We start from the raw sequence: 23,128 nt of genomic DNA, 5'->3' as shown, positions 1-23,128 counted from the left end.
GATCTTTGCGATTTAAAGCTCTGAGTGGCACTGCAACTGGCCAACCAGGCGCACGACTTGTTAGTCCCGTCACTTAATATTATTTAAAAAATAAAAACATTAACCCGACCGGGGATAAAACCAGAGTAAGCGAAACATCGAAAGCTCGTGTGCAAGCCACTCAACCACAGATGTCGTCATGAACATCAGGCTGAGTTTAAAGTTAACATGGTAATTTATATGATAAAACAGATTGTTAAACTGTCTAGACGAATAAATATTTAATAAAATGAAAACTTTATTGAGTTTGTTAGGTTAAAATTGTTTGGTTTAAAAAAAAAAGAACAAAAACAACGAACAGGACCGCGGCTCCGACTACCTGTTTACACCCTTTGGTCCGTGGAGGCCCAATGCCCTCAGTTTTTTCAAAATTTATAAAAAAGCTTTTTGGGAAACCTAAGTGCTACCTTGCCCAATGTATCAGCATAGCTATACAAAGAGGGAACGCTGCCAGCATCTTGGGCACCTTGCCGCGACGACCCAATTTTATTAATTTAAGTCTAGTTTTAATTTATGTAAGCTTTTATTGTAATGTATGCCTTAGCTCGTTTCAATTGAAATAAATAATATATACATTTAAATCACAACGACCAAAAAGAAAACCGAAAATAAATATACCTTCCAATATATTGCGATAAAACAGAAAAGAAAAAATAATTTCTTCATTTTCCTCAACCAATTGAACTTTTTACCACCAACGTAAAGCACTTATTGAAAATAACTAATTCATAATATGTTGACAACTAATATTTAACCTTTAATGTTATCTAAACAATCAAAAGTTACCGCAAAATTATAATTAAGTTGGTTAATATGTTAACTAATGGTTTTTATCGGCTGTAATTAAATTACTTACGAAATTTTTTGTTTTGTTTCTTGAATTGTTACGATGTGTCACATATTTCAAATGAAATAGATAATTATTGTCTATCTTTTTTTAAGACCGAGTAAAATGACACTTCATTGCGAAAAAGTGTTGCCCGCTTGCGAGCAGCTAGTGATTGCAGTTGATAAATATTCTATCGACTATCGACTGAATATTGGCCAAGCCGAACTTGTTTCATTTGAATCTTCCTCGACCTATTATTCATCCAATTACTGAGCATAGGTTCACTTGAATTGTTAATTTTGTAAGTTCGTACATACATACACTGCATTTACTTTGTTTGTGAAAAGTAAAAAAAGGATATACGTTTTAAAGTTTTTCATTTTAATTCAATATAGATAACGAAATCCGGCTATTCTTGTAAAATCAGTACAGCTTCTTGTGAAAGAGTTCGTCAAGGAAAGTACTGCCACCTTATCTATTTCTGCCGCCAAGCAGAAACGTCATCATTACTGCGTTCCGTTTTTGAAGGGTGCTGGTGAAATTACAGGCACATGGGACTTGTCAACTTATTCTCAGGGTAACAGTGGCAGTGCCCTTCAGATCTTTCCTATTTAAAGTTCAGAGTGGCACTGCAACTGTTACGGACAGGCGTGTAGCTTACCTTGTTTGTTCGTCCCGTCATTTGATATTATAAAAAAAGTCATCCAACTGTCAAAATAAGAATAAAGAAAGCAATAATGCAATTACTATCTAATCATTACAATGTCGTAACATACACAATTCAGTATTTTTTGGCAATATGTTATCTTTTTCACAATCTATCGATAAGACTATTGACAACAAATACATAACTATTTAAAATTTTATGAAAACTGTACCACCTTATAACCTTATAATCATAAAAACACTGCGTGCTCTTGCACGTAGAACATAAATTAGTAATTACACATCAATCTAAACACATATTTGCAGAGAAAAATAAAATTTTATTCGTGTCTACCTATTAGCAACGACCACGGAACAATAAATACAATAGAAGTGCTTAGTTTGCATGCGTTTGCACGTGTGTCAACAAAACGCAGAGATCCACAAACTTGAGCTTTGTCCGCCATTTTTGCTTTATGCTCGTACGTTATGATTGTATCAATTATCAAACCACAACTTCGAAAATTGTAGAATAATTGCTTATTTCGCTTCTTTGGAGTGCAAAAATGTAAGTCACAAATGTGATATTGTCTATGGTGGTGTTTCGTATCATCATTAAGTCTTATTTTATATAATTGTAATAATTTTTCAATTTTCTATTCATGGTAATCATTTTCTTGTTGCAAGAAATGAAAATGAACCTTATGCCACTGCAATATGGTCGCTTCTTTTTTGGAAATCACAAATTCGTCGCCGTTTAGCTATTAACAACTAGACGGCAGCACATCTAACTCTATATATGATTATTATGTGGAGATATTTCTACATAATGTAGGTACAACAGAGAGCCTACTTAATTTTGATTTTTCAAATTAGATAGAATTTGATTTGACAAATTAGAAAGATATAGGTACATAGGGAGCGCTACAAGTTTCCGGAACTGGCCACTTAATTAATTAATTAAAAGTAATTACAACATTTAAAAATGGAACTCTTTGGCTGTAGAAAACAGTTTGTTTCATCTGACTGTCACTTGTTTTTATATTGTGGCGTCATTTTAGAAATTGGTTGTCTACATCACTATGGATTTAACTAGTGAAAATTTTCGTAGTAAGATTTTCTACGACTTTAAGTGTAATGTAACAGCTCAACGGAGCTTCGCTCGGCTTCAAACTGCTTTTAGCGATATAAGCACCATGCAAGATGACTATTTATAGCTGGTTTGCAGAATTCAAAGCGGTCGTGTGAACCTCTGTGACATATTTCGTGATGGTCGCCCGTCCACTGCTGTGAACAACAAAAACATCGATGCTGTGCACCGTATGATCAAAACAGACAGGCATGTGGCATACCATGAGATTCGGGCATCTTCAGGAATAGGCATGAGTCAAATACAATCAGTACTACACAAACATTTGGGTGTGAAAAGCTGTACTCTCGGTGGATCCCACACAGTTTGAATAAGGCTCAAAAAACGGATCGCGTCACTTTGCACCAAGTGATGTGCCATGCTTACCAGATTCAACGACGGGGCGTCAAATTTGGTGTGGGACATAGTAACAGGTGACGAAACATGGATTTATAGTTACGATCCCTAAACAAAGCAGCAATCGAGCGTATGGGTATTTAGAAATGAGCCGAAACCAACCAAAGTGGCGCGCGTGCAAAGTGCCCCTAAGCGGATGATTGCTCCTTTTTTTAATAAAACTGGACACGATCATTTGTTTGCTGGAAGTTATTGACAAACTCCGTAAAAATAACCGTAAACGCCGTATCATCTTGCACCACGATAATGCCAGTTCTCACACGGCCAAACAGACAAATGAATTTTTGAAGGTGAACAACGTTGACCTTATGAGCCATCCCGCGTACAGTCCCGACTTGGCACCTTGTAACTTTTATTTATTTCCAAAAATTAAGTTAAAGTTAACCAGTTACGCGGTCAACAATTTTCATCACCGGAAGAGGCTGTCGAAGAATATGCAAAATATGTTTCAGAGATTGTCACAGAGGAGTGGCATAAATGGTTTCAGAATTGGTTCATAAAAGTGCATTAACGCTAACGGAGAATATTTTGAGAAACAATAAATTCATTTCTGACCATTTATAGTATTTTTTCTTATTCATTCCGGAAACTTATAGTACGGCCCATGTAGTAGGAATCAGGTTCATCTTCTCGCTCAGAAACCCATCTGATTTCGAGACTACCCGATCGGAACGATTCCAATTTTAACCAAAATCAGGACGCTGCCGCTGTAGTGTGTCTTCTCAGCAGTGTGTCAATCCAAACAACTGTTAAGTCGCTTACAGTGTTTTGATTTAACAGCGCTCATATGATTTCTCTAGGCCTAATCTATACCCTGATATTTCAACTTTAGAGGGTATTAGTGTTTTTAAATAAAGTATTAATAATCTCAGTACAGAGTACCTACTAAAAAAACCGACCTCAAAATTACGTGGAATTACGTCTATTTGCTAAGTTTTATTGAAATATCCTTAAATTCGCCACTATACAGGACTTGACACTGGAGATAATAAAAATCGGTTCTCACTACTCAAAGTATATTGAGAGAAAAACGCCTTGATTTGGAGAAATAGCAAAATCGACCATTAAAGTAATTGCTCCTTACGTAAAATTTAGGCGCTGTTTATAAAAATGAATCTTCATGCATGAACAGCCACCCTTAGAGGTGGATGATTGTCTTCAAAATGAAATGGGACCACTATGGAAGTACCCCCTTTCCAACAAAAAAAAAATCATGAAAATCGGTTCACAAATACCGGAGTTATCGCGTAACATACATACAAAAAAAAGTACAGTCGAATTGAGAACCTCCTCCTTTTTTGAAGTCAGTTAAAAACTAAGATACCCTGTAAGTTTTTAAAATTTAGAAATTATTTTCACGTAACACAGTACGCAGCAATACCTATAGTTTTTTGGTTTGACAATAACGCGCGCAAAATGCAATACAGTGTTGCAGTGAACATTTTAACAATAAAATACGACATTCTATCGTGTCAAATCAAAACACCCCAAGGTTCAATACAGTATTTTGTAATTTTATAACAACAAGAATCTTTCGACGATATTTATATTCGTTTTTCGAGAGAAATAATTTGCTTTCCAAAGTAAAATTATAATGGCTAAATAGATTTCTTTAATATACCTAAGAACAACGCAATGACAACAAATTGCAACTAGGTTTTAACAAAACAACAAATATTAAAATAATTGTAGTGATGCAACGTAAGTGTCATAAAGAAAACAAAAACGGAAACGGAAGAGGAAGTGTAAATACTATAAAGATCTCAACGAAATAGAGTCAAACAGTAATAATAACGGACACACTCAACATAGCCCCGCACTAGGGAAACTCTGTGTCGCGGGTTCCATGGACACACATAGACAACCACAAATTACACCCCACTCACGAGAGAAATAAATGTAGGCCATACAAATATTTCTCCCGGCCCGGGAATTGAACCTGGGACCTCTGCGTGGCAGTTCGGCATGATAACCGTTCGGCCACGGAGGCAATCTAATCTAATATCTAATGTACATATTAAGTTAAATGTAGCTTTTTATGTTATTAACCTCAAGACGTACATACTTATATGACCGAAAAATCCTATAATAATAATGCAGCTTTTTCTCAAAATGCTGTTTTTGATAATAATAGTTTTTTTGTTTGACACGGTACAGTTGTGTGGACATATTATAGTAATAAGTAGCATAAGCCCTGAAACGTGCCCGTAGCATGATTACATTATGTGTGACATTGATAATCAAGTAACACTTTCTCAACTATTTCATAAAAGCGTTTCGAAATTAATTCTAATTAATAGAAATTTATTTTATTCAATTATAATAAGTTTTTTTTAATAAAAAATAGAGATAGAATGCGTACAACAGGATAATGAAACTATTTAAATCAAATTTATTAAGAAATGCTTCTAGTGAAATTGAGTCAGTAGGGCAAAGATGTGTTTTTTTAAAATAATTTGGGCGCTGTTTATTGTTGGTGTAAGTTTTGTTTTTCTTTTTAACCGACTTCATTAACCGACTTCAAAAAAAATGAGGTTCTCAATTCAAACGTATTTTTTCTTTGTGTGTAATGTTACACCATTACTCCTCTATTTGTGAATCGATTCAGATGATTCTTTTATTTTTGGAAAGGGGGTACTTCAGTTCGTAGTTCCATTCTTCCAATTCCAATCTTAAATTCTTTAATTTCTTTTATGTGGACTGGTATGTGATTGTAGATTCTAGTTATCATAATTTGCGGTCCTGAACAAACTAATTTTAATTTAGATAATTGTACTTTCAATTGATGTAGGTTTCTATTGTTACGTTTAAATCCAGTTTTTGGTGAAAATAAAGTAGGAAAGTGGTTTCTTACAAATTTGCACGACTCAAGTATGTATATACCTGTTAAGGTTAATATTATTTATATATAACTTAATTTTTGAAAAAGAGGTCTGCATGATTCTCTCTGTTCTATATTTGTCAATATCCTGATACACTCCTTTTGTAATATAAATATATCATTACATTAGTAGAATTTCCCCACATAATGACACCGTAAGACAATCTCGAATGACAGTACGCATAGTATGCCGTAAGAGCAGATTTAAAATCAGTTACACGTTTTAGATGACGTAGGGCGTATATAAATGATGATAACTTGTTGGTCAGATTTCGAATGAACGGTTTCCAGTTCATGTGTGAGTCCAGATCTAATCCCAGTAGGGTAGCAGTGTCTACAGTAGTTAGTGTGTGATTATTATTATTATAGTTAAGAGGCAGGGGAGCTTTTTGGAAGGGTTTAAATTGAATTAATTTAGTTTTATTTAGATTTAATTTTAATTTATAGTATTCTAGCCAATCGAGAATTTTGTCCAATATAAAGTCCAAATTATTTTTTTATTCGTTATTGTTGGAACATGGTACTACAGTAGATATGTCATCCGCGAAAAGAGTGCATTGGTCAACTAGTTGGTAAACCAAAAACAAGATACAACCCAATACGCTACCCTGTGGGATAGAACCCTTCATGAATACCTCTTCAGATCTGATACTCTCGATTTTTCCCGAGTTAAAGTCAGTTGCCTTTATTTCAACATATTGCCTACGATTTTCGAGGTAAGGTTTAAACCATCTGTGCGCAGTACCCCTAATACCAGTTCCATACAATTTATCTAATAGTGTGTTGTAGCAAACTCTATCATACGCCTTGCTCATGTCCAACAAAAGACCTATTGCGTACTTACTATCATTTATCGCGTCAAGAATTTTTTGGACATATTCATAAATGGCCAACGACGTCGAATGTTTTTGTCTAAAACCGTGTTGGGTTTTATGCAATGCGTTGTACTTTTCCAGAAATGAATAAAGGCGATTTGCCATAGCAGTTTCGAATATTTTTGCCGATGTAGGTAGCAATGCAATCGGGCGATAATTATTTCGATCTGTGGGGTCTCCTTTTTTGTGTATCGGTTTAATCAATGATATTTTTAGGATATCTGGGAATCTACCCTCCGCGAAGGATTGGCCAACGAGTTTCGTATATGGTGTTACCAGTTCGTGTATACATTTTTTTATTAATATAGGAGGGATTTCATCTATTCCCATTGATGATTTGTTTTTTAATTTGTTTATAATATGTTTTACTTGCTTTTCATCTGGTTGTCCAAGAAAAAAATGTGTTCTCAAGCACGTTTATAAGGGGTTGTTTTTGTTGGCTGGTACTATTTATTTTTCCAACTGAAGCAAAAAATTTATTAAAAGAATTAGCGATTAATTTAGGCTCTTTAATTATCTGTAAAGTATCGATTTTAAGTTCTATATTTTTATAAGGGATTTTATTTGTTGCTTTATTTATAATTGTCCATGTAGATTTAATTTTATTGCGAGATTTATTAAAATGTCTAATATTATTTATTTTTCTAGATTTGAATACTGCTTTTTTAAGTATTTTGCAGTATGTTTTATAATATTTTCTTATTATTGTATTTTTAGAGATCGTTTGTTACGACAAGATATTTTTAGTCCTGGTGTGATATAGTTTTTCTTTTGGTATGCATTTATTTAGTATTTTTTGGAGTATATCATTAAATTTTTTATAGTTTTTGTTTATGTCACTACCAGCATCAAAGGTTTCATTCCAGTTTATTGGTTGCAATGCACATTTAAATTTCATCATATTTCCTTCAGTAAAATTTCGTTTTGAAATTAAGAAATTTATTTTTGGTGTAAAAAGAGAAGTTGATATAAATACTCCTCGGTGATCTGAGAAACCCAGTTCTTGTACTTTAACTAAAGTTTTTTTATTGGAAAAATTAGTAAATATCAGGTCTAAACAAGTAGAACTATTAGTTGTAACTCTTGTAGGTTCTTTTACTAGTTGAAGAAAATTATACATTAACAATAGGTCTGAAAGGGTATTTTTAGCTTTATAATTTACATTAAAATCACCACCAAAAATTATAAACAATTACAATTACAGTATACACAAACAATTTACCATTTCTTATTACAGCAAAGTGACCGATTTTCCTGGCATCATATAGAGCCCGTTTCAACTTTTTCCTCTCTTGTAGAGCTTATTTACTTAGGCATTCTGTTACGCTTAGACCCGCTTCTTAAAAATATATACTATTTTCTAAAATATACTTTCTCATCTTTTTACTAATTAGCTCTATCTTAATTGGTCTTCCATAGGTTTTTTTTGTTTCCAATATATGTAAACTCTTCTATGTAACCTGTAAGATTTATATTTAGAATACATTAAATTCTATTTTCTAATCCTTCTTCTCTTTCTCTTGTAATCCATGCAGGACGAGAGTTTTTTCGTTAGCTTCATGTATTTCAGGGGTGGCTTGAGATGCTAATAGTTTATTCAATTCTCTTTGCATATTTTCATTTTCAGCCTTTAGTTCAGAGCACTTTTCAGATAGTGATGTTATTCTGTTATTGAGGACAGCTATATTATCTTTAATTTTTGACTGCTCTATAGATATTGTTTGTGTATATTTTTTGAAGTCTTCTTCCCATTTTGTTACCACAGAGTTTATTTGCTCTTGTAATAAGTTTTTCATTTTTTTGATAATATCATCATTGTTGTGCTGTAATATAACAATAAATTTTTCAAGGGTTATTTTCTCATCAGCTTTTCCCTTTTGGCTTTGAGGTACATTGTTGTTGTGGCTCACATAGTGTGCAGTTTGTATTTGTGGAGAGTCAGGTAATAAGGTACCTGGATCACTACCCCTACGTGTTTCAGAACGTTCTATCTGGTCGATGTACCCTGAGAATTCACCATTTTGACTGTAAAATTCTTGTACTGGAATGGAGCCTGTGTGTGGCCCCAGATCGTAAACGGGCTCATCAACTGGGCTAGTCTCGTCCTTGGTTCTAAAACCTATAGCTACATCAGGATGGTCTTTCTTCTCCTTGGGAGGTGCTGCTATTATGCTCCTCCACTGAGTACTGCGCTTAGTAGGTTTCCGAGGCCTCTTGTATTTACGCGCTTTAAAGCAGTTTTCTTCAGCTGCCTTCCGCTGCTGGAATTCGTACGCTCTACGTTGGTTCCTATCTCCCCTAGCCGGCTTTCCAGGCTGGATGGGAGTTTCGCCAGTTGGGCGAGAACCTCTTCCGTTAAAACGGGTATTAACATTCGACATCCTGTCTCACAGACTATTAGATGCTGTACACAAAATAATTGAAAGTCAAAATAAAAACGACACTTTTTCCTCCAAAAGGTCCAGAGCGAATCTGTCTGTCACTTATGATTTTTTTTTTTTTTTTTAAATTTATTAAGGCGTTGGCAAAGCCATCAGCCTAAACATGAAGTTTAATTATGTTTCTGTAAATATGGCCGCCACAAAGAAGATAGGCAATTTGCGGCGGCGTGCTTGGATTGACTCGGGATTCCTTAAAACGGGCCGATACGGGTATTTTAGTTCGAGATTCGTATAATTTCGCGCTTTAATCTTCGATTAAGGCACAATAGCACTATCCTATTCCACTTTAAACTAGAATTTACAAAATAATTGAAAGTCAAAATAAAAACGACGCTTTTCCCTCCAAAAGGTCCAGAGCGAATCCTGTCACTTATGATATGTGAACCACAGATAAAATCATAGACTTGAAGTTCAGATTTTTTGTTTGAAGATTACATTCCGTGGACTATTAGATGCTAACGCATCTACAATTATGTAAAAGTTACGGTTTATTGTCATGAAAAACGACACATTACATTGTATGACTTGCTGAGTGAGTAAATGGAGTAGATCTTTTACCCGATAAATAATGCGTTAAGATTCTTATGACGAATTAGGCGCCATGTTAAAAATGACAAACCTTTTATATTTTGCTGTTGTAATCATGCGACATCATAGTTAAATTACGTATGTGATGTTGTGATAATGCAGAAATTGCATTATCTACGAAATAAGAAAGGCCAAGTACGTTCTGATATGCATGAAATTTTGAACTATCATATAAAATACAATTCTACAAGTCGTGACGAAGCAAAAATTTTGAAGTCTGACTTCGTAACGACCTGTAGAATTTATTTTGTATGCTAGTTCAAATTTTCAATTTTATGTCTGTGGCAAAAAAGCAGTAACGCTGTAAAAAAAATGAAAAAAAGAATGACTAATGGGCTGCGGTAGGGAGTCATTAATCAGACTATAGCGTGAACTAGTTTCTAGAGGTCAACACTATTTCAAAACATGATTTCAAAAATGTAGGTGATGAAAAGAGAGCATTTAGAAAATTATTCGCCGGGTTGGCCCAATGGAATTCAGAAACTTGACAAATCTTAGAGTTGTATGAATCTTCACATTTACATGATTTTTTCTCGATATAGTAATTTTTATATTCAAACATTTATTCAGCAAGATAACACAGTACGATTGACAATAATAAATGAATGAAAGAATGATATCCTCGTCATAAAATTGAACATAGATTTTAGTAAGAATCTATAAAATTGTTGACACTGTAAAAAGCATGATTTTCTATTGCTTGAATGTAGTCATTGGCAGGTCAAATTTACTAACCAGCAGTTTAGTTGGAGCTTATGTTACAAATTAATAGAAAAACTGCACTCAATTCGAAAAAAAAATTAAGAATATCGTATCCACAGGGAATAGAACCCGGACCAGCAGTTTGGGAGGCAAGCTCCCCACTGTGATATACACTGTACTTTATATTCTCCATACCTTATCAATATTTTTTTTTTCAGATGGCAACATCATACCCAATCATTCTGCCTACAATAACTCCATATATATCTCTACCTCCATATATTCCCCCATGCAATAAAGAACTGATTCTTCCGCCTCTATCAATTGAATTACCTACGGGCTTAGGATTTCATATGGCAGCTCTACCCATAGTATCTGCAGCATATGGTTGCCCATGTGGTCTAACAGATCCGTGTACTTGTGTACCTGCTACTCGTAAATGTTCCTGCGGTGCGAGGATACCAATTACTACAGCCTGTAGTTGCTCCGCCCTAGCTACGCCTGTTTGTCCGAATTTGGCGCCATTGGTGAAACCGGTTATTTTGTAAGGAACATTATTGTATTTTAAAGGTGTGTTGTAAGAAAAGTAAATGTTTGTTTACCTACTTACAAATGTTATTAAATAAAAGAGAATTTATAACTGTTAATACTGTTGTTTCATTTAGAATTACAATAAACTAATATTTTTGTGATAATTCACCACTCGAGTCCCCACTCTATTGATTGAATGAAAGATTGAATCTTTGTATGACATAAAAAGAATCAGTGAATGACTTCTTTAGCGGGATTCGCTCTGGACCTTTTGGAGGGAAAAGTGTCGTTTTTATTTTGACTTTCAATTATTTTGTGAATTCTAGTTTAAAGTGGAATAGGATAGTGCTATTGTGCCTTAATCGAAGATTAAACGATTAATAACGAAATTATACGAATCTCGAACTAAAATACCCGTATCGGTCCGTTTTAAGGAATCCCGAGTCAATCCAAGCACGCCGCCTCAAATTGCCTATCCTCTTTGTGGCGGCCATGTTTACAGAAACATAATTAAACTTCATGTTTAGGTTGATGGCTTTGGCCAAAGCCTTAATAAAAAAAAAATAAAAAAATAAAAAAACTTCTTTAGCGTAAACAAATGACAGCCATTATAATTTATTGTGATTATTCTAAATAATTTGTTAGGAATTTACGTTATAGTAAACAAAGCAAAATGGATAGCAATGCAATGTGGTGTCCTGATAAATTTTGCAGGATTTGCTTGTGTGAATCAACTAATATGAGGTCTTTAAGTAGTACTATTGACGGTGAATGCAGGACGCTGTTTGAAATGCTATGTTTTGTTTCAAATTTGAATATAAACACAGAGGAAAAGCTTCCAAGACAGATCTGTAACGTATGCGAAGTTATTATGTGTAAAGCTGACGTGTTTAAACGACGCTGCATTAATTCTGAGACATTTTTAAATCGGTATATCGAGAATGGTGACTTTGATCAATACCAGTTGGATTTATTCAGAAAAACGCTTGTAAAAGACGAAATTGTGCGTGAAACTGATAAATTAATTAATAAAATACCTTCCCAAATTTCTGTTGTAAATAAAAAGTCTTCCCATTATACAGAAAAAGATGTTTTTGATTCTATGTTAAAAAGGGACGCTAAAGCTGAAGTTTCAAACGAAATTTCTTTAAGTTCTTGTTCTAAAGAGAACATAAACTTTGTTAATGAACAAACTAGTCCTAAAAGAAGTAAAAACCCAGAAGAATTAGTTAAAATTGAAGAATCAACTGAATTTGAGCCTCAAAATGATTTTGACAATGATTTTGAGCCACCAGTAGAATACAATGAAAGCAGTTCTTCTTCAGTCAATGAGTTAAAGGTCTTCACGTGCAGTTGCGGCAATATTTATAACAAAAAAGATGAATATAAAACACATTTAAGAGAAAATTACTGTAATGGATATAAAAAAGCAACAAAAATTAAAGTTGAGAAGAAAAATGTTATGTGCGGACGTAACATTACAATAAAACAGCAAATAATATGTCCAGAATGTAACTTAGAATTCGACACAATGAAAGCATGTAAGCTTCATAGAAGAAAGCATAAAAACGAGTCCGCAGATGACATAGAAAAGTTTCACTGCACACTTTGCATGCGTAAATTCAACCGTAAATCATCTTACACAAATCACATGAAAAACCATGACATAAAATCTAGTGTGAAATTCACTTGTGATACTTGCAAACGTGAATTTCAACATAAAGCACATTTAGACAATCATATTCTGTCCGTACACACTCGAGAGAAAGGGTATCCATGTGAGCTATGCAACACAAATTTTAGTACGCAGGAAAGTTTAGATCTACATAAGGAAAGTCATAAGATTGAAAAGAAACATCAATGTAAACTTTGTAACAAGGCATTTTATATGCTGTCGACGTTGAATGATCATATGCGAACTCATACAGGGGAGAAACCGTTCTTATGTTCGGTTTGTGGCCGCGGTTTTAGTCAGAAGACCAATTTGGCTCAACACATGAGACGACATCAAGGTTTGAAGCCTTTTAAATGTGATGATTGCGATAGAAGGTATGTTTTTATATGATTGTTAATTATGCATGGAGTCACTGCGTTGAATCTTAAAGGGTTAATTCAGAGAGCAGGCGCAGGCGCGGCAGCGGGTGCGGGTCTTGGCGTCTTCCCTTTCGCAGTGCTGAAGCAGCTACGAGTGGGTAGATCCACACGTCGAAATCGCAAACAGACGCTAGAACAAGTACTGTGAAAGGTACGGTACGGTGAGCGCAACGAGCAATTACGTACGTTTGATTTACACGACCCGCGCCCACTGCCTCTCTGAATAAGGCCATACACTGATTGTGCAATAATAGTGGTGTTTCTTGCACCTTATTCTGATTACATCAAATTTGGTATATTATGGTCGAAACAAAAATAAAAAGCACTTAAAAAGTTAAAATCATTATTGCTTGGTTTTGGAATTAAAACAGTCTTATTATCTGATTCAATTTAGGTATGTAACTATTACAACATATAGGTAATAAACTTGGACATAAATAATGTATATGTTGGAAACGGTCATGAGCACTGACAAAAAACTGCAAGACAGCGGTGCCACCTCCAGGTTAGAGAGTGTATCACGCGCTCCCTCTGCCAGTGGACCTCGACGGACTCTGGGTAGTAGACGAGAGAGGACACAGTATTGGTTGGATTCTCGGGCTGCACACACACTACCTAGAAACTGTCCTTCATTTCGCCTAGTGCCTATTTTGATCATTAAAATTAATAGAAAGTACAAGTTGTTATTTGATTTCATAGTGATTAAACAGTGTTACCGTTAAACATAATCTCATTGCACTATCCCTAAATCTGCGATGTCTGAAGTTCTAAACCTTGACAGTTCCAATATATAAATAATTATTTTCTTGTAACCTATCACTAACTTCCATTATAGACAAGTTATCATTATTGTTGTAATAGTTTCATAGTGCATTTATAGCCAAGCTTTTATATTTAATAAAAATGGAGCAAAAATAGTCATGAATTGGTATCCACATGATAAGAAGTGCAATATGGTCGCAAGTCCCTATTGGAGAAGAGTAGCTCTTGGTAGTTGTTCACTTGAAAAATTTGTAGAAACCTTATGCAAAGAGAAAAATGCGACTATAGATAGGAAATGAAAATTGTGGCCCGGCTAAAAAGGCTTAATATATAAAATTAAACCAGATATATTTCTCTTTATAATCTACCAAAAACCTAATGATTCCTTTTGAAACCTTTTGAAACCTGAATGAAACCTATTGAACCTTTATTCATTTGTGATTGTGGTGTCCAAAAATGTGAAAAGGTGAAAATAATTCATTATAAAAAGGAAACTGTATCTTAGAGATTACTGAACTAAACAGTTATAAGTTATGCTGTAAGACACGGAAGAAAAAGACGACCATAACGTATAAAGCAAAAAAAATGGCGGACCGAGCTCAATTTTGCGGAACTCCGCGTACTGTTGGCTCGCGTACTTATTGTTCTATGCTGTAGGGCTATTATATGTATTTCTGGCTTATCCATCCATTATGTTTTCCAGCTTCGTTTCCAAAGGTGAGCTCGTGGCCCATAAACGCAAACACAGTGGCGCACATCCCTTTGTCTGCGACGAATGTGGCAGTGGGTTCACAACTAGCAGCTCGTTGGTGAAGCATCGGAGAACTCACACTGGAGAAAGACCTTATAGCTGTGATTTGTGCCCGGCTAGGTTTGCAGCTTCAGGTAAATTGTTCGTAATTGAAATTGGCTTTAATTAATACTTGATAGTATTGTTGTTGTGTGAAACCGTAACTAATGATTTGACCTACTGCCTCTCGAGCAATTTACCATCGTGACGATAGCTGCACCACACCCCAGACACTCCAAACAACGGTCAAAAGTATTTACCTACTACTACATACAGCATGGCGCTATCTGCACACGCGCAAATGTGTGCATGATGTGGCGGGGGTCACCCTTCACTTTCTCGTAAGTGGTCAGAGCGGCAACATAGCGAAAACTTTTGACACGAATCTGTTATCTATAATTCTAATAATAGAATCGTAATAATTACACATGTTCATTAGGCATTTATATCTATTTAATATTATATTTTTCATTAATTCACTAACTAAAATAATCCTGAAGGTTTATTTAAAAAAAAAAATTATAAGCATCTAAAATGTTATATTTTGGACATGTATTTTGAAATAAGGTAACCAAGGTATTTGAAATTGCGTGTTCAACTTATTATATTCTCTACATATTTATCGGCAATACAAATTGAAAATCCAAGAACCCGTGTGTACTATACTGCCCTCAGAACGAAAAAAGGCTCAACTGCTTTATAAAGTACTCGTAGTTGTGCCTTTTTTCGTTACGAGGGCAGTATATTACATCTCATTATAAATAGTAACATACAATGATGTTATATATTAACGTACAAGTTTCGTTATGAATAAATGAAAACTATATTCAAATAGCAAAGCCGTCTTAGCGCGAAAACGACTCGCCGCCAGCCTTGTTGTCGTTCAGTCAATGTGACCGGCAATGTGCGGGGCGTGGTGCGTTATTTAAAGCTAGGGAGGGACGGAGAGTGTCCATTCTCGTTACGTATAGTTCAGAATTTGGGTGTCATTATGGACAGTCGACTGCGCTTTGAGCAGCACGTAGCCAAAGTAGTACAGAACTGTCTTTTTAGGTTAAAGATCATTTATAACATTCGTAACTTCTTAAGTCTGGACTTACGCATTCACTCATGCGAATCTCTTATACTCTCCAAACTTAATTACTGTGTCACTGCCGTTGGTCCGTGTCTTTTGGCAAGAACGCATAGACTACTGCAACGAGTGCAAAATGCATGTGCCCGTTTCTGTTTTTCAATACCACTTCGGAGTCATGTGATACCTTTTCTAAATAAGTCTGACATGGTTGCGATGGGTGGGGCGCCTTAAATTGCATCTGCCTAGATTGTTGTTTGATGTTGTTCAGTCTCAGGTACCTTATTATTTGTATGAGTAACTCACTTGGTCATCTACGGTAAACTCTTGCTTTGGAGCAAGGTCGACAAGGGTGTTTCTGCTTGTAACCCCCCGGCATAGTACCGCGGCATTTAAAGAGAATTTCCGATACTTAGCCACTCGTTGTTGGAACAATAATCCCTATCCGTAACAGCGTAACTTTCAAGCAGAAGCTGCAAGAGTATCTTTTAAATATGCAGAAATTGGAAATATGAGTGGCTAAGGTGTTTAAGAAAAAATAAATAAATAAAAGATAAAAATAAAAAAATAAATTGGATGAAATTAAATTGGATTGAATTGAACTAAATTGAATTATAAATAAAATAAAATAGAATACCAGCGTCGCGGGCAGCCGAGTCATTTATGCTGAGTAAGCGCTTTTTTATTCCCATGGCTTCCAAGAGAGATCTTAGAACATATTACTGTCTTACGTCTAAGTTAATGTCCGCATCTTGTGTCTGTGTATGTATTTGTCATGGTGGTGAATAAAGATTCTATCTATCTATCTATTTATTTACAGGTACTTTAAAAAACCACCGACGCACCCATACTGGCGAGAAACCCTTCCAATGTTCCTATTGCGAGAAAGCGTTCGTGCAACGTCACGACCTCATCTCTCACATCCGGTGCCATACGGGAGAAAGACCATTCGTCTGCGGATGTGGTCAGGCTTTCAGAAAGGCATCTGCATTAAAGGCCCATGTAAGAATGCACGCTAAAGAGTCAGGGAGTGTTATTCAAGGGTTAACTCCATGTTAAGTGGTTTCGGCAGCGACGGGGTTACTAGAAATCTGGTTTCGAAGTATCACGATTATTATTTGATATTTATATTGATAAATTTAATAACGTTGATAATTATTTTGATGTCTATGATTTTAATTGAGACAACAAAATGCTACAGCTAGCAATGTCATGCCATAATATGTTTGTATCAGAGAGGTGTTTAAAGGTCAAACGTTTTTTCGTGCATATTTAGCTTTCTCACAGTTTATAATTATTAATACAAAGATCGAGCACAGAATATTCTTCGACCCAATGGGACTTGAACCCACGATCATACTGTACCGTAGTATTGCTGTTACCAACAGAGCTGCGGGTCAAGTTGTCGAAATTCTCCTATGTGTTTTTGTTAAAGATCTTTGTGTTTCGGCATTCAGCATCGCTAAATTTTAGAAACCTTTGTCACCGCAACCGGTACCTTTACAGGTGCCTCAACAGACGTAGATGTCGTTTTTTGATCAAATGCAAATACTTACAAAGAACTTTCTACGTGTTCGATCTTTGTATTAATAATTATAATAAACATTTGTGGAGTTATATCACAAAGAAATTCAATAATACATTTTCGCATTTTTAGTCAAAAATTAAAGAGGCAAAACTATGAATCGGGATAGATAATTTTATCCGATATGTATTGTTGATAACCCTGTCCCAAACCGCCTCAACCGGACCAGAAACTGCCTTCGGTATCCTTCTTTTCTTCAATAAAACTCCTTTGAGACTTAAATCTTCTGGTTTATTGATTTAGAAAGTGGACTGTACATATCCATAAAACTTATTTCGACTTATCGAATATCGAACACGACTGAACACGATTACAAATGAATTACGAATGAGGGAATTATAAATTTCACTTATATTTATACCTATACGGTGTCTCCCACACCGTACCGGCCCTATTAATTCGCCGAGGACGCCACTCGACTAATCGGAGCTCTTGAATTACGCATTATTGTTCTGACTGGCCAGTCGCGTGCGGCCGTCCGTAACATGTATTGAATCATTATTCATTATAATTATCAAATCAAATAAATAGAAGTCATGTGCAAATTTAAAATCATAGAATAATAAGACAAGACATGTAACTAATTAAGACAACACTATTTTTATTTCATCAAGAACTGGCAACCTACTAACTAGAAATAGAGACGAAATGTCATTTAATTTGTTTGAAAATTATTCTGCCAAATCATTACGGTGACAACTGCGCTTCGATTGGTCAATGAAATCGAAACAACTGACGGGTGTCGTCAATTGTTTCACTTCAAATTTACCAGTTTAACTTGAGCTTTGCTATGTGAACGAAAATTTAAAACTCACAAGTTTAATTACCAATGAAATGTGGTTAAGTTTGTTTTGTAATTAGATGTTTTGCTGTTTTCCCCACACCACCGAACGGAACAACCCCCCATAGTTAGAGATATTATCTTTATTACAATAAATACAGAATATTTTTGGAATATACAAAGGCGTACACACAGGTCAGTTGTTGGCTCTGTACTATTTCAGTTTTCTAATTTGTGATTTCAGTGCAAACGAGAGTTGATATTTATAATCTCAGTACAGAGGACTAAAAAAACCGACCTCAAAAGTACGTGGAATTACGTCTATTTGCTAAGTTTTATTGAAATATCCCCTAGTTCGCCACAATACAGGACTTGACACAGGAGATAATAATAATCGGTTCTCACTACGCAAAGTATATTGAGAGAAAAACGCCTTGAATTGGAGAAATAGCAAAATCAACCACTTGAATAATTGCTCCTAAATTAAAGTTAGGCGCTATTTATAAAAATGAATCTTCATGCGTGAACAGCCACCCTTAGAGGTGGATAATTTTCTTCAAAATGAAATGGGACTACTATGGAAGTATCCCCGTTCCAACAAAAATAGAATCATGAAATTCGGTTCACAAATACCGGAGGTATCGCGTAACATATATACAAAAAAAAAAACAAACAGTCGAATTGTGAACCTCCTCCTTTTTTGAAGTCGATTAAAAAGTGATATAAGGCCCATTTGCCTGTTTAGTTGCCAGGGATGAATGGCACTTATTTCGTCTCTATTTCTGCTTATATACTCGATGCCTTAAAACGTCAGTTTACTATTATCTAATTAGAAATGTAACTAGTGCCCAGTTACTGGGTTCCAGTCGTGAGCATACTAGTTCACTGGCAATTTAATTATGTAATGAAAATTTATATACAGGGAAAGAGTGTTTGCATACTAAGTTCTATTCGTATCAGGGGGTCAACTCTCGATTTCCGTCCGACATCCGTCTGAAACAATTACTGTCTTTTAATTTGGTCAAGTATTGCTTATTGACAGTAATTGTTTCGGACCATTGACTTACAAATAAATGGACGACGGGTCTAATACAAAAACCACGAAAAAAATGTCCCAAGTCAACCTATTTAAACGTAGTGACATGTAAAGGAATATGAAAAAGCTAAAACGTTGAATTTAAATTGTAATGTCATCGCAGTACTGTCTCATTTTGCTTGCTTCGCTGTCAGTCGAACAAACGAAGACTAAAGCGTGAATGACGCTCTGTATACGATTTTAACGCCCTATAAGTTCGGACACTTTTTAGCGCGGACCCGACGTCCATATAATTGTAAGTCAATGTTTCGGACGGATGTCGGACGGAGATCAAGAGTAACCCCTCTGTTCCAAATCCGAAAAATAACGGTCCGAAATGTCACAGGGACCATTTTATCTCTAGGTGTACAAGCGATATTCGTATTTTTAACCGACTAAACCTAATTCAATTGTAGATTTTTTTTGTACGTGTGCTATGCGGTAACTCTTTGTGAACCGATTTTGTTGATTCTTTTTTGTTGGAAAGAGGGAGTGATCCCATTTCAATTTGAAGAAAATATTCCACCTCTAAGGGTGGCAAACTAGGGGATGAATCCGGTTTCGTGCACTTTCTAGTAAAAGGTTTCAAGAAAACTCAAAAAAAATATTTTAGTACTCTGTACTTAGATTATCTCGGGTTCGTATCGGACTTAGTGCATAGGCGACATCCGAAGTAGGTCAGCGTTTTTTATTTTATTAAATTGTACTGTATTTTAAATATATTCCTTCTTTCTATTTATTAATTTAAGGTGACATATTTGATTTAATAAAATTGTAGAAGCTATTGTGGAGCGAATGGGGATGGATGGGAATGGTCACTCTGCGTACACATCTTAAGACACGGAAGAAAAAAAATGGAAGTACCTTAGGCCTCGGTTACTAAGAGAACTAATGTCGAACAGATTTTAAGACTTTCGTGGTTATTCACTAAATGATTATCACTAGTATCAGGTTTCTTACCACGGTATGACTTCTTTTTATTTTCCCGATATTTCGGAACGGTTGCACGCTCCATGGTCACGGGTTGACTGGACGGCGGCAGACAGAAGTCGGCTATAGCACAACATCTCACACAGACTGACACTAACCACTGGATCGAGTTGCATAGCCCCCAGGTACTCTCGACAGAACGTCACTACATACCACGGTTGGTACGAGAAGCCATCGAGATCACGAAGTACAAAACATTTAACCGTGATGATGGTTTTAAACTGTCCAGTGCATGGAATCCGGTCATTAGTGCGTGCAGTAATAAAAACAAAAACACCTCGAGTTCTGTTTCGCGTGTGGATACAGTGAGTGTGGTTTGTGTGAAAAAAGTGAGTGACAATGGTAACGCCACAACAAATCGCGATGAAGGTAGTCGTCGACAGCGCAAGAGGGTAGACAGATATGTCTGCTCATAAAGCTGTCACCTGCCGCCGTCCAGTCAACCCGTGACCATGGAGCGTGAAACCGTTCCGAAATATCGGGAAAATAAAAAGAAGTCATACCGTGGTAAGAAACCTGATACTAGTGATAATCATTTAATGTCGAACACTACCAAATCATGATAATAATTGGTCGTAGATTCAAACTTTAAAAGAAATAACAATTACCGGATTGTTAATATAATTTAAACTTTACCCTGTTGGCATATCGTTGAAAGTTCAATACCGTCAATACCTATTATTGCAAGTTCGACGTTTTGGTATTATAGGTATTGAAATTTCTGTCAATGTGCTGCTATCTATCGGTTACTTGCTGAACGACGACGAATTGGAGTTATTTATTTAGTTCTCCAAAATAGTAGCGACCATATTGCAAGGGTATAAGCTTTACTTTCGTTTCTTGTAACAAAAAAAACAAAAACAATTTATAAAAATAAGACTTTTCTACGATTTTAGGGAATTTAAGCGAAAGAACTGACACAACAGACCGTACAAAGCCAAAATGGTGGACTGTGCTCAAGTAAGTCTAATGAGGCCCGCTGTTGCCACGCGTGAGACACTAACTAAATTGTTCTGTGTCTCAAGCAGAGGTTGACCTTCCCCAGGTTCTTTAAAAAGGCAAGCCAAATGTAGGTACCTAACAAGAACGCAATGGCGTGTACGTCACGAACGGAAGCAAGTTATGTATGCGTGTGTGAAAGTAATTTGTTTGATCTCAATACGAAAACGTTGTAATTATTATTTTTAAATCTTAATCCCAACTAATTGGGTACTTATTTCATCGCGGTTTATTTATCGAATTATTGGAAATGGTTTTTTTTCGAGTCCAAATCATGTTGATAGGCTGCCGTGACCATCGAAACTGACGATCACAAAACCATACTATAAGACAAGATTCCTGATAATTGACAATGATAACTATAGGTGTAACTAGAATGTGATGGCACTTAGACAAATTTAAATTTGTAGTGGGCAACAGCAATATAGTAGGAAAAATCATCGAGTATATAACCAGAAATAGAGACGAAATAAGGGTAAATCATCAGTGATACATCACTTATAAATATCAACTCTCGTTTGCATTGAAATATAGACATCGCCAACAACTGACCTGTGTACAGACAGAATATTTATTGTAATAAAGATAATATCTTTAACAATGGCGTGCTGTTCCATTCGGTGGTGTGGGATAAAACAGCAAAACGTCTAATTACAAAATAAAGAGAATCAAATTTCATCTAGTAGTAATTTTGCAATTTTCGTCCATTATAGCAAAGCTCAAGTTAACTGGTCGATTTGAAGTGAAACAGTTGACGACACCCGTCAATTGTTTCGAACTCTGGCTAGCCAATCGGAGCGCAGTTGTCACAGTAATGATATGGTAGAATAATTTTCAAACAAATTAACTGATTCTGGTTATATACTCGATGGAAAAAATGTACGCTGTGATCCACGCTGCGGATATTACTTAGTGCAACAAATTTCGAAGGCCATTCAGCGCGGTAATGCTACCAGTGTTATGGGGACGTTTGAACCAGCTAAGATTCAGAGTGGTCCATTTTCATTGTATTTAGTTTGGATAAAAATGTCTAAGTCTGGCGAATTGCATTATTAATTTTTATGTGACGAAGCCTACGCTGCGGATTGGCATCAATTATATAATTAATTAGTTTTTTAATTAATGAATTAGTTTTATAAAATTTTTATTGAATTGATATTCAATTATTTTTTGTGAAATTACTCCACTAGTTTGTTGTAATTATTAATACAAAGAACACTCAGAAAAAATTCCTTCGATCCGGTCGGATTCGAACCGACGTCTTCTTGCATACCGTGCCAGACGCTATACCAACTAAGCCACGGAACGAACCAACGGGCCTCGTGTCTTTGAACTTGGTCTTTCAACGACTTTTTAGTCGTAGCGCCATCTATGAGAAATCTATTACAGGTTTATCACCCAGTTAGTACCTTTACAGCTACCAGTCCTGGCGATTAGTTTTATTTTCAAAAATGTACTAGATGCTTCATATCGCACTTGACAACTAACATAGCGATGCTTTACTTTCTGAAACTCGTATCTTATAAAGGGTGATATTTTGGAGGTGGTAAAACTTTCTATTTATTTTAAATTTCTTATCAAGGGTGTGTTAATTTCGATGCATTACTTAAATAATAGGGCAGTGCATTGACTTTCAATTATATGGACGTCGGGTCCGCCCTAAAAAGTGTCCGAACTTATAGGGCTTTAAAATCGTATACAGAGCGTCATTCACGCTTTAGTCTTCGTTTGTTCGACTGACAGCGAAGCAAGCAAAATCAGACAGTACTGCGATGACATTACAATTTAAATTCAACGTTTTAGATTTGTCATATTCCTTGACATGTCACTACGTTTAAATAGGTTGACTTGGGACATTTTTTCGTGGTTTTTGTATTAGACCCGTCGTCCATTTATTTGTAAG

General features: G+C 35.5%; 1 protein-coding gene across 1 annotated transcript; it reads left to right on the top strand.

Moving 5' to 3' along the window:
- Positions 1-12,179: 12,179 nt before the first annotated feature.
- LOC113227509 (zinc finger protein 664-like) lies at positions 12,180-18,003 on the top strand. Its single transcript, XM_026460446.1, has 3 exons — positions 12,180-13,126; positions 14,637-14,818; positions 16,616-18,003. The coding sequence occupies exons 1-3, from the start codon at positions 12,180-12,182 to the stop codon at positions 16,852-16,854; spliced, it is 1,368 nt and encodes a 455-aa protein (XP_026316231.1). The 3' UTR covers positions 16,855-18,003.
- Positions 18,004-23,128: the final 5,125 nt, after the last annotated feature.

This window comes from Hyposmocoma kahamanoa, unplaced genomic scaffold, assembly GCF_003589595.1.
Source record: "Hyposmocoma kahamanoa isolate Upper Pololo Valley unplaced genomic scaffold, ASM358959v1 211, whole genome shotgun sequence".
Classification (NCBI taxonomy): Eukaryota; Metazoa; Arthropoda; class Insecta; order Lepidoptera; family Cosmopterigidae; genus Hyposmocoma; species Hyposmocoma kahamanoa.
Note: the sequence above shows the minus strand (reverse complement) of the source record. Positions and strands in the feature narration are given on the sequence as shown.